We start from the raw sequence: 13,455 nt of genomic DNA, 5'->3' as shown, positions 1-13,455 counted from the left end.
AGATATCTTAAAGTAGTAATAATGATAAAATAAAATGAAATACTATTCATCCCATCCCTAGCACTGTGAGCCTCAGATAGCATGGAAAAGTTACTCAAATGGTGAAGCAGTATGCTAATACTAATTCTTAGGTAGGCACTGTGTAAAGGATATTTATTTCAGACTTAACGCATGATAAAATACAATACTAAAGTTTTATATAAAGATTTAATATTTAAACAGTGCTTGAGAGAAGTTATCAAAGAACTATAAACATTAGGCACAGAAAATCACATCTAGCCTTCTGCCACAAATTGTGATTTCATGTAGCTTTCTAAATCTTATGTTCTTCATTTGAAAATAAGAAACTTATCTGGAGCAGAGATTGGTCATTCTCTGTTTCCAGTAGCTGAAGGCTCTCAGACCACAGGCTGTTGCAAGAAATGAAGGACAGATGGGAGGGAAACTTAGAAGGTGGGATACTAAGGGTCTTTGTCCCTCATCCCCTAGAAAAGCTCAACATTCCTTGCTCATCCCATAGGAGCGCCAGTTCAAGTCCTGGCTGCTTCACTACCGATCCAGCTCTCTGTTAGGGCCTGGGAAAGCAGTAGAGGATGCCCCAAGTCCTTGGGCCCCTGAATCTGCATGGGAGACCTGGAGGAAGCTCCTGGCTCTTGGCTTTGGATTGGCTCAGATCCAGCTGTTGCAGCCATTTGGGGAGTGAACCAACAGATGAAAGACCTCTCTCTCTCTCTCTCTACCTCTGCCCCTCTGTAACTCTGCATTTCAAACAATAAATAAATAAATCATACACACACACACACACACACACACACTTTAAGAACACAAGTTCTCATGTAACTTCAAGTATTCATTGTCATGAATCTTCCTGCCACATGTAATAAGATTTCTCTGTGAAAAAATGTATTTTGAGTTCCAAGGTGGTATTCCAGGAATACATCATCCTGTGCCAATCTCCCAGGTATGGCCCCGGCCCTGTTGAGAAATTCTATTATTGTTACTATTCTTGAGAGGCAAGTTTACCCAACAAACATTCACATGAACTGTGTGCCAGGTATTATGTTGGTTTAAGGGTACTGGTAGAACAGAGCTCAGGATTTCATAGGGTACACAGTCTGCAGGGCAGGCTTAGGCTCTGGAGTCATGGCATTGGTTCTTGCTAGCTGAGTGATCAAGTCAAATAGCTTTCCTGACCCAAAAGAGGAACACTCTTGCAAAATGAGTACAGAAACTATAACCTAATAATGCTTGAGGGTTGAACGATAACAAAGTATGCAGTGTCTACTAAAGCCTTGCACATGTTGAAGATTCAGTAAATGTCAGGAATTTGATGATGCAATAAAGATAATGTTTGTAATAATGATATGTAGATGTTCTAAAATACTAGGACTTACTATAATTTAACTGTTTTCCTTATTATAGTGTGCTCAAAAATGTTACTAAATATTTGCAAAACCACATTATTTAATTCTGAAAAGTTCAACTATTTACATTCTAAAATATATAATTGCTGTTTCTGATCAAATTTTCAAGTATTAGGTTGCAGGCATTTGGGGCAGTATTTAAGTCACTGCTTAGGGTGCCCACATCCCATAGCAGAGGCTGTGGGTTCGAGTTCTGGCTTTGCTTTTGAAGCAGCTTCCTGCTACTGAGCATCCTGGAAGGCAGCAGGTGATGGCTCAAACTTGTGTCCCTGCCACCCATGTTGGAGACCTGGACAGAGTTCCAGGCTCCCGGCGTTGGCAGGTCTAATCTCTGCTTTTGTGGTCATTGAAAGAATCGTTTACAGGTGATCTGTTGCTCTCTGCCTTTCAAATAAGTACATGGAAAAAAAATTTAACATTGGTATTATTCCATGAAAAAAACTTCATGGAATAACAATTACATTAAAAAAATTTATACATACACTTATTTTTAAATACTTTAAATATTAAAAGTCATGGAAAGAGTTATAGAAATAACTAAGTTCTTCATTTAAAAAGAAAATGAGGAACTTTAAAAGAACTGAGATGCTAGTCACATACAGGCAACAACTGAAGCATTCTGTGTAAAAGTGTCTTTGAATTGTCTAATTTGGGAGGATTAAGGAAAACCCCATACAAGCAGTGCTTTCCAGGACACTGATTTATAAACCGTAACCACTCCTGTGGTGTAGTGCAAACTTCTTCAATGAATCTAGGGACATTATGCAAGCTGTTTCACCATTTGGATGTTACTACGTCAAAGAACAGAAGGATCAGTACTTTCTGTTTCACCATCCAAGGACTTACCAGAAAAGCATAAAAAGGAACTGTCAAAATCATAGTGAAAAGACTTGAAGTTGCAGAAGCCTAATTACTAAGCTGTCTTTCAACAGTAAGCAACTTTTCCTTCAATCACTTCCTAAATGTGTGCAGTGGCTGAGGTAGACCAGGCTGCAGCCAGGAACCCAGAATTCAATCCAGGTCTCTCAAGAGGGTAGCAGGGATCCAAGTACTGGAGCCATCACCTGCTGCCTAGCAGAGTATGCATTAGCAGGATGCTGGAATTGGAAATGGAGCTGGCAGTTAAACTCAGGCACTCTGATATGGAATGTGGGCTTCTTAAGTAATCTTAACTTCTGTGCCAAATGCTTGTGATACCCCCCTCCCTCCTGGGCTTTTAAAATTTAATTAACATATTTTTATTTATTGGGAAGGCAGAGACAGAGTAGTCAGTAAGCTGACTAATTTTAACCTAGATATAATTTGTAGAAAAAGCAATTTACTAATTTGTTATTAAATTACATTTCATCTAATTATTGACAACAAAAACAAAAAATAAAAAAAGTATTCAACTCAAATCCATCCATTATATATAGGCCACTGTTCACCTAAGTGAGAAGATGTAAAAGAAAGACAAATCAGCCTAGGGAGTGGTAATAATTAACAAATATGAGATTCAGACTCATAGCCTCTGTGGCTTCTTTTTTTTTTTTTTTTTTTTTTTTTTGGATAGGCAGAGTTAGACAGTGAGAGAGAGACAGAGAGAAAGGTCTTCCTTTTTCCGTTGGTTCACCCCGCAAGCAGCCACTAGGGCCGGCGTGTTGCGGCTGGCGCATTGCGCCGATCCAAAGCCAGGAGCCAGGTGCTTCTCCTGGTCTCCATGTGGGTGCAGGGCCGAAGAACGTGGACCATCTTCCACTGCACTCCCGGGCCACAGCAGAGAGCTGGACTGGAACAACCGGACAGAATCCAGTGCCCCGACCGGGACTAGAACCCAGGATGCTGGTACCGCAGGCTGAGGATTAGCCTAGTGAGCCGCGGCGCCGGCCATCTGTGGCTTCTTAAAAGAGGATAAAAGCTAGATCTTAAGGACACATAAGATTTACAGTAGAGAAGTGCAGTGTGGCAAAAGAATGCAATGGTATGAACAAATCGCCAGAGATGGGAAGTCTTGGGCAATATTTAGAATGGCATGAAGCAGTTCTCTAGAAATAGCTAACATACCTGACTTGTTTGCCTCTAAGTATCTCTACATCTGACCAAGTGCCAATTCCTGTCAATTCCAGCTGAACAGTTGATGAAACTGCCTCATTTCTTTCCCTGTCAACTTAGCTTGAGCTTTCAGAACCATATATCTGAATGATTTTAGTAGTCTGCTGACTCAGCTTGGTGCCACCAATTTGTCTCCTTTCAGAAGCTTGGTTAAACTTCACTTTATAATTAGGCTGAAGGTTTTTGATATTCTGCATTACAAATAAAAACCTTCTGTCATTTTTAAGTTTAAAAATCTGTTAAGAAATCTATCGTGTAGATGGAAAAACTCAAAGACGTAACTTGCAAATACTTCTATTAAGTACCACATGTATTTTACACATATGTGTTTCCTCAAGCAAATCATTTAAATCTGAGGGGTGAGAGGAATCCAGGCTAGCAGAACTCAAAATATGCAGCACAAAACCATATAACTCAGAGCGACTAGTTTTCTCTTTGACACAGAATATCCATCTTGAGGTTGTTTCATTATTTTTATCAGCACATGCATTTTATGTAACAATGGTTTCCCTGACATTGAGAAAGAGACTAAGAGAGACTTCAGGGCAACATTCATACCATAAAGAGTCTAGGAGAGGCCGGCACCGCGGCTCACTTGGCTAATCCTTCACCTGCGGCACCAGCACCCAGGGTTCTAGTCCCGGTTGGAGTGCTGGATTCTGTCCTGGTTGCTCCTCTTCCAGGCCAGCTCTCTGCTGTGGCCTGGGAGTGCAGTGGAGGATGGCCCAGGTCCCTGGGCCCTGCACCCACATGGGAGACCAGGAGGAAACACCTGGCTCCTGGCTTTGGATCGGCGCAGCGCGCCGGCTGTAGTGGCCATTTGGGGGGTGAACCAACGGAAGGAAGATCTTTCTCTCTCTCTCTCTCTAACTCTGCCTGTCAAAAAAAAAAAAAAAAAAAAAAAAAAGAGTCTAGGAAAAAGACAAACTTAATCATGCTCTACCCACATCATCAATTTCATAATTAACCATGGTCTTGAAAGCACAAGAAGTCTGGACAAGGCTATTAGTGACAGAAGCCAACTGCTTTGGCAATGACAAGACAACCAAGGAAAACATCAGAAGCCAACTGCATAATGGTATTAAAAAGTTCTAGCTCCATAGACAAGGCTTTTGGGAAAGGACCATAGTAACTGCGGTAGTGCAGATGGGAGAGGGCTCATCTTGTTTCCTATCAGTATGGCAGAAATGCCTCTTTAAATCTCCTTAAATTCCAACTCTCTTAACAGAAAGTGACTTCAGGTTCACTTCTTTGAATTTCTCTTATACCCCACCCCCTCCATGCAGTCCAAGACATCAACATCTCTCCTCTAAACAACTATAATAGCCACTTCTTAATGAATTTCTGCTATTCCAATCCTGCCTGGCAGGAATTCAAATTTCCATATACCAGCCAATGATAATTTTTAAAAAACATTTATCTACTATGTTCCTAAATTTGTATATATATTATATATAATATTATTTATGTATATCACTTATATATATGCACATATAGAGAGAGTAAGTGATGTTTCTATATATATATGCTTTGTGTAAAGTCCAATCAGGATAATTTTTTTGTTTATTTTTTCCCAGAAACCTTTTATTTAAGGTATGAAATCTCATGCATTTCAAAAATACAACTTTAGTAACAGTGATTCTTCCCATCCTACCCACCCTACCACCTGCTCTCCCATTCTTCTTCCTCCTCCCTCTCCTATTCCCATTCTTATTTTTCACTAAGAATTATTTTCAATTATTCTTTACTAAGATCTACTTTAATTATACACAGAAGATTAATTCTATACTAAGTATTCAATAAATAGGATGAGAAAATAACTGCTCCCCAATAGTTTTATTTCTTTTGATTTCTTCTATGACCCACTGTTCATTCAAGAGCATGTTGTTCAGCCTCCATGTGTCTCCACATGTTCTAGAGATTCTTGAGTTATTAATTTCCAGCTTCATGCTATTGTGGTCAGAGAAGATGCATGGCACAATTTTGATTTTTTTGAATTTGCTGAGACTTGCTTTATGGCCTAGTTTGTGGTCTATCCTAGAGAAAGTTCCATGCACTGATGAGAAAAATGTGTATTCCACAACTGTAGAACAAAAAATGCTGTAGATATCAGGTCCATCTGGACTCTAGTGTCAATTAACTGTTGTTTCCTTGCTGATTTCCTGTCTGGTTGATCTATCCATTGCTGAAAGTGGGGTACTGAAGTCCCCCAGTACTATTATAAGGTTGTTTCTGTCTTCTTTTTTTCCATTAACATTTCTTTTAAATAGCCAGATGCCCTGTAATGAGGTATGTATACATTTATTATAGTCACATCTTTCCATTGAATTGATCCTTTAATCATTGCATAGTGCCCTTCTTTGGCTCTTTTAACAGTTTTTGTGTTGAAGTCTATTTTGTCTGATATTCGGATGGCTACGGCAGCTCTTTTTTTGGTTTCTGTTAACATGGAATATCTTTTTCCATCCTTTCACTTTCAGTCTGCATGTTATCTTTGTTGGTGAGATGTGTTTCTTGTGGGCAGCAAATAAATGGGTCTTGTTTTTCAATCCATTCAGCCAGCATCTTTTACCTGGAGAGTTGAGGCCATTTATATTTTTTAAGTTTTTTTTTTTTTTTTTTTATTTATTTATTGAGAGGTAGAGATGTAGACAGTGAGAGGGAGATACAGAAAGGTCTTCCCTCCATTGATTCACTCCCCAAATGGCTGGAACTGCCGGAGCTGCACCGATCCGAAGCCAGGAACCAGGTGCTTCTTCCCGGATTCCCATGTGGACACAGAGGCCCAAGGACTAGGGCCATCTTCCACTGCTTTCCCAGGCCATAGCAGAGAGCTGGATTGGAAGAGGAGCAGCCAGGACTAGAACCAGTACCCATATGGGATACCAGCGCTGCAGGTGGAGGATTAACCTACTGCACCATGGCGCTGGCCCCAAGGCCATTTATATTTAAGGTGACTATTGATAAATAATGACTTGGCCCTGCTATTTTTTCATAAATATTCCTATTGTTTACTATAGATTTCCTTTGTACTTTTATTGGGAGATTCTCTGCCTTCACCTTCTTTCAGTGATGGCCATGTTTCTGTGTGTAGCACATCTTTATGAATCTTTTGTAAGGCTGGACAAGTGGTGACAAATTCTTTAAATTTCTGTTTGTTATGGAAGGTCTTTATTTTGCCTTCTTTCATAAATGAGAGCTTTGCAGGGTAGAGTAATCTGGGCTGACAGTTTTTTTTCTCTTAAGTCTTGGAATATATCTCAACATTCTCTCCTAGCCTGTTGAGTTTCTGATGAGAAGTCAACTGTGAGTCTATTTGGAAATCCTCTGAAAGTAATCTGGCATTTTTCTTGAGCACGTTTTAGAATCTTTTCTTTATGTTTTACCATGGAGAGTTTGACTACAATGAGTTGCGGTGAAGATATTTTTGGTTATGTCTATTAGGAGTTCTATGTGCTTTCTGTTTTTGGACGTCCCTTTCTTTCTCCAAATTAGGAGAAATTCCTGCAATTATGTCACTAAAAAGGCCTTCTAATCCAGGTTCTCTTTCCATGCCTTCAGGAACTTCTAAGACTCATATGCTGGGTCATTTGATAGTATCCCATAAATCTCTGACACTGTTTATAGTTTTCTAGTTTCTTTTTTAAATTTTTTTTGTTCTGTGAAATTTCCAGAGATTGTTTTTCTAACTCGGATATAATTTCTTCTGTTTTACTGAGTCTATTCTTAAGGCTTTCCATTGCATTTTTTATTTGTTCAACTGAATCCTTCATTTCTAATATTTCATTCTGATTTCTCTTTAAAATCTCAATTTTGTGAGGAAAAATTTCATTGATGTCATGTATGGATTTCTTCAATTCATGATTTTGCTTCTGATTACTTGTAAGTAATCCTAATCAGTTGTTTTGAATTCTGTTTCCAGCATTTCTTCAATCTCTTCATTTTCACATTATAGTATTGAAGTGTTGCTGTGTTCTTTTGGGGGCTTCATGTTGTCTTCCTTATTCTTGTTTCTTGAACTGCTGATTTTATTTTTAGACATTTGTGGAGATACTTTTTTTTCACCCTGTGATGACTTTTATCTTTGGACTATGCCTCTGTGGATGCATGGAGTGTCTGCTTCAAGTGAATACCCTGGGACGTGTGCTGGGTTTGGTCAGGGAGCTCTCAGTGCTCCAGGATGAGGGGAGGCCCAAGGTGATACCCAGATTGGGCATGGTAAATCTGTTTTTTCTTTTCATTTTTATTTTTTTAATAAGAAGAGAGGTTTAATCTGCTCTGTTGGCATAGTCTCATGTTCGCCTCCTCTCCTCCAAGAAGACCAATGCCTGGGTACTAACCCCAGGGGGTACAATATTCATCTATGCTGCCATAAGAACCACACAAAGGATCCATCCAGTTCTCGGTGTGAGCACGGATCCCACATCCATGACCCTCACCAGGGAGTCAGGGAGCCCTGAGTGTGTGGAGCCACCCACAGTGACTGCCCAGAGACCCAGCCACACCCTGCACCATCACATGCAACCACAGTGTTTTCACAGTCCCAGCACACAAGATTCCCACTGTCATAAGCACCTAGCCTCCTGTCAGTTCTCCCAGCCAGACTCAAGTGTCTCTTCTGGGCTGGTTGCTGGGAGCATGGATATAAGCTGGAATAGCTGTCACATATATCTAAATGGTGCCCACCCCATCTCGGCTAGTTACAGGACACTGGTGCTGGGTGGTCAGGGAGAGAGAAACATGCCTCCCTTTTTTTCCCTCTAGGTTGGCAGGTATACTGTCCTCCATAAGGCTCCAAGCTGGACTCACACAAGCCTCTTCACACAGCCTTTCGCCAGTGGCTTTGGCTGCTGCAGTGTGGTCTCATCTCATTCTCCAAAGCTGATGCTGAGGCTGGGGTCTGGAGTTGTACACACATCCACACACGTTGTACACGTCCACAGCCTCCATGTAGGTACACAATGTGCTTCTAACTTGCACAGAGTTTGCTCTGCTGTTTTCTCCCTATCTCTTCCCTGAGACTGCACTTTCTCCATGTTTTTTTAACTATCATTCCTAGGCTAGAGTAATAAACTCCCTCCCTATTCCACTACCATGGTCTCTGCCAATCAGGATAAATTTATCTGTCTCCTCAAACATGTATTATTTCTTTATGGTGAAAACATTCAATCCTTTCTTCTAGCTTTATTTTAAAAAAAGGGGGGGGGTACATTATCATTATCTATAGATATCCTACTATACAAAAGAACACCAGAACTTCTTATTCCTATCTAAGTATAATTTAGCAGTACCCATTAATCAACCTTTTCCCAGTCCTTCCTCTCCTGCATCCCCCAGCCTCTGGTAACCACTCCCAACTTAAGAGATCCATGAATTATTTTATTTATTTATTTTTTTGCTGAACTAAAAAATAATTTTATTTTATTTATTTTTAACAAACTGTAATTTTAATTAGTTTTTAATGGATTCAATGTGATTTATAGATACAATTCTAAGAACATAATAATATTCTCTTCCTCCCTCCACTTCTCTACCTCTCACCCTCTTTCTTTTTCCCTTTGTTATTTTTTCTTTCTTTTATATTTTAAGATTTATTTTACTTATTTGAAAGAGAGTTACAGAGAGAGGTAGAGACAGAGAGAGAGGTCTTCCATCTCCTGGTTCACTCCCCAGATGGCTGCAATGGCCAGAGCTGCACTGATCAGAAGCCAGTAGCTTCTTCCAGATCTCCCACATGGGTGCAAGGGCCCAAAGACATGGGTCATCTTCTACTGCTTTCCCAGGCCATAGCAGAGAGCTGGATCAGGAGAGAAGCAGCTGGGACTTGAACTGGGGCCCATATGGGATGCCAGCACTTCAGGCCAGGGCTTTAACCTGCTGTGCCACAGCACCAGCCCCTGTTAGTTTTTGAGATAACATATTTTAGAATGATGTTACAGGGGGCTGGCACAGTGGCACACTAGGTTAATCCTCTGTTTGCGGCACCAGCATCCCATATGGGTGCTGGTTCTAGTCCCTGTTGCTCCTCTTCCAGTCTAGCTCTCTGCTGTGGCCCGGGAGGGCAGTGGAGGAAGGCCCAAGTACTTGGGCTCCTGCACCTGCATGGAAGACCAGAAAGAAGCACCTGGCTCCTTGCTTTGGATCAGCGCAGCACATCAGCCGTAGCGGCCATTTGGGGGATGAACTAATGGAAGGAAGACCTTTCCCTCTGTCTCTCTCTCTCACTGTCTCTAACGCTACCTGTCAAATTAATTAATTAATTAAAAACATCAAAAAAAAAAAAAGAATGAGTTTGCCTCATGTTTAAAAAAAAAAAAAAAAAGAATGACGTTACAGTAAAAAGGCTTAATACTTCACCGAATAAGTCATTTAACCAGTAAAAAGAAGACTTTAGTTTAGTGGGAATATAGACAACAGCTATAAATAATAATTGAATGGAAAAATGACCATTTCATTCATATATAGTAAATTTTAATATATTTAAATAAATTTACTAGTATATTATATTATTGTGTATTATATTATTATATATTATATTATATATTATATTATCAATGAACTTTTAGAAGTAGTCTTGAATATTAAAATTGGGTATGACCTTAATAGCTTATGTGAAGACTGTCAATCTCACAGTAAATCTCTTCCCAAATACCTTCACCCATTTTAAACATGAGAACAATTACCTCCCTATCAGTGAGGAGGATCAGAAGGCAGACAGGGTCACCAATTTTTACTTCAAGCCAGTCTGGATAACATAATTTATTGGATTTTTTTTTAATGCTTATGCTTAAAATTTTTTAAATGTTAATAGTTAATGTAATTTAGAGCAAATATGATAGGACAAATGGCTAGCTAACTTTCCTCATCAGATATATAATTAAAACCGATGTGAATTAAAATTGTTCCATTAGCTTTGATTTACACATCTTTATCTGTTACATAATATACTCCCTTCTTTGTTTCCTTTCTTCAAGTAATGATCAATTCTTAAAAGATAGCAGTCTATAAGGAAAAATACTGAGTAGAGAATTAACAGGCTGCTTTTGCTTTTTAATATATATTTATTTACAAGACAGAGAAAGAGAAAAAATTAGAATAAGAACGAGCTCCTCCATGCACTGGCTCACTCTCTGATGACCCCAACAATGGGGACTGGGCAGACAGAAGCTGGAGCTGAGAACTCAATCAGTGTTTCTCACATGAGTTGCAGGAATCGAAACCATCTAAGCCTTCACCACTACCTCCCCGGGTCTATTCTAGTAGGAAGCTGTAGGTAGACAGAACCAGGCAACAAACCCAAGTACTCCAATAAGGGATGCAGATTTAACCACTAGGCTAAATGCTTGCCACAAAATCAAGAATGTTTACCGGCACCAGCGCTGTGGCACAGACCTGCAGCGTCAGCATCCCTTATTGGCGCCAGTTTGAGTCCTAGCTGCTCCACTTCCAATCCAGCTCTCTGCTATGCCTGGGAAAGCAGTAGAAGATGGCCCAAGTCCTTGGGCTCCTGCTCCCACGTGGGAGACCCAGAGGAAGCTCCTGGCTCCTGGCTTCGGATTGGTGTAGCTCCAGCCGTTGTGGCCATCTAAGCAGTCAATCAGCAGATGGAAGACCTCTCTCTGCCTCTGCCTCTGCCTCTCTGTAACTCTGCCTTTCAAATAAATAAATAAATCTTTAAGAAAAAAAAAATAAGAATGTTTATCACATCTTTGCTACTGCCCACCTGAATGAACTTGGGAACACTGCTTGGCATCATTTTCTCCATACCTAGCATTCTTTGTAGCACTAACATTTTATTTTTCTATGAACAGCATTCAACCTACTCCAACACAGAAATGTTCAAAGGACTTACCTTTGATCTGCTGGTTCATTCCCCAAATGCCTACAATGGTCAGGGCTAGGCCAGGCCACAGCCAAGAGCTCGGAACTCCCTCCAGGTCTCCCACATGGGTGACAGGAACACAAGTACTTGGGTAATCATCTGCTGCTTCCCAGGCACATAAGCAGGAAGGTGAGTCGGAAGCACAGAGAAGCTTGGACTTTAACAGCCACTCCCAAAAGGGATGTGGGCATCCCAAGCTGCAGCTTAACCTGCTGTGCCACAATGTCTGCCCCAGTGCCCACTGAAATATGATGACTAAGAGCAAGAGATGAAAACTGAAAGATGAAACATTTATACTTATTCTCTGGGTCTTTACAACCAAAGACACTATATTGAGATAAATGGCTGGCTCAGTCAACTAACCTGAGTTATTCTTGCTAGGTAATATGGAAAGTAGAGACTCCTCTCCACTACAACTATATACACAGCACTGGACCTGACACTGATGTATTTTGTAAATATCCATTTTTGAATGATTCACTTCAGGAAGACATGCTGGGAAAAAACTTACTTCACCGATCTTACAATGCACATTATTTTCCTATTATAATACAAGTGGCCATCAAAAAGTTCATAAACATGTATATTATATAAAAAGTTTGCACAGATTTCAAAAGTCTTGCACCAAAATTAACTTTTCATATCCTTTTCCACAAACTTGTTGAAGTACCCTCATCTATCTGAAGTAGGAATGTGTCTTAACAATCACAAGGAATTTTTTGTTTGTTTTAAAAGACTCGATTTATTTATTTGACAGGCAGAGTTACAGACAGTGTGAGAGAGACAGAGAGATCATCCTTCCATTGGGTCAGTCCCCAAGTGGCCACAAGAGCCGGAGCTGTGCTGATTTGAAGCCAGGAGCCAGGTGCTTCCTCCCGGTCTCCCAAGCAGGTGCAGGGGCCCAAGGAATTGGGCCATCTTCTATTGCTTTCCCAGGCCACAGCAGAGAGCTGGACTGGAAGAGGAGCAACTGGGACTAGAACCAGCGCCTATATGGGATGCCAGCACCGCAGGCGAAGGATTAATCTAGTGCACCAGGGCGCTGGCCCCCACAAGGAAGTTTTAAAGCCACTCTTGCTCATGCAGCAGTCATAGCTGTCATGGACTATGCATGTCTGAATGTAAGGATACAAACACCAAATTTGGAAAACAAATGTCAACAGCTTGGAAGAAAATCTTGGAAACAGTTATATTGCATTGTTTTAACCACTGAGAATCAAGATAGTTGGAGTGAAAAACCACCTGCTTTATACATCAATAATTATAAAGCTGGCATAAAAATCTAATACTATTACTCTTTAAGACCTACAGCATCCCAATATTTTAGATGGCACAGAAAACAATACCGTGTGGAATGCACAGAACTTGACAATGCTAATTCATTGAGAAGACTATAAAAAGCTTTTAAAAATACTTAAACAATTTAATTAGCTTATATTTTCCTTATTATGAATGTACAAGTTAGATATAAAAATCATTCTCAGTTTATTTAAATGGTCTATTCCAATAAAGAAAGGAAAAACATCTAAGTTATAAAAGAAAACAATATAAAAAATTTAGCATTAAAATTTTTAGCACATACTAAGTGGTACAGTATCAAACAGTGTGTTTTATAATTCATGGCATACAATAAAATTTACTGAAAATTTCTAAGAAAACTAAACATTTTGCTTAATTCCACTAGATTATAAAATTTACTTTGCAGCTTTACCTGTAAACCACAGCAGCCAACAGCATTCATTATGGAAGCATTGTGAATAACTCGATAAGGGATTCCCAGCTTAGCTGCTCTCAGAACAAGATCGCTATGTGTGGTAGCCCTGTAGTGAGAAAAAATAAATGATGTGGGCTTTTTAAAACAGTAAAGCTAATATTTCCTGAGTTGTTGGAGAACGCAACATCTGCATGTTTGAGTCCTCCAACTCTGCCAGGCACCTGCATAAAGCTTTTATCTAGGCTTTTTAGCAAAAGAGTATAAACCTACACATGCCTTTCACACTGCTGAACTGCAACAACACTCTTACAGCAGCTACTGAGAAAGGGGACATTTACCTATTC

General features: G+C 39.9%; 1 protein-coding gene across 15 annotated transcripts in view; it reads right to left on the bottom strand.

Annotated features, from left to right (window-relative positions):
• Positions 1 to 13,455, bottom strand: part of DPH5 (diphthamide biosynthesis 5) — a 37,761-nt gene that overhangs the window by 11,730 nt on the left and 12,576 nt on the right. For 10 of the 15 annotated variants that reach the window (XR_016210823.1, XR_016210820.1, XR_016210821.1 and 7 more), the window contains exon 4: positions 13,109 to 13,217. Coding sequence is in view for 10 of the 15 variants with exons in the window: in XM_008264811.4 (XP_008263033.2) it covers positions 13,109 to 13,217 (109 nt within the window). In the remaining 5 variants the exon portion in view is untranslated. Of the gene's footprint in view, positions 1 to 12,112; positions 12,387 to 13,108; positions 13,218 to 13,455 lie in introns of those variants that run through there. The other 5 variants (XM_089300269.1, XM_089300270.1, XM_089300272.1 and 2 more) reach the window with 2 other exon arrangements.

The sequence above is a fragment of the Oryctolagus cuniculus genome, chromosome 7 (genome assembly GCF_051225735.1).
Source record: "Oryctolagus cuniculus isolate XC-2025 breed Fujian yellow rabbit chromosome 7, ASM5122573v1, whole genome shotgun sequence".
Taxonomy (NCBI): domain Eukaryota; kingdom Metazoa; phylum Chordata; class Mammalia; order Lagomorpha; family Leporidae; genus Oryctolagus; species Oryctolagus cuniculus.
Note: the sequence above shows the minus strand (reverse complement) of the source record. Positions and strands in the feature narration are given on the sequence as shown.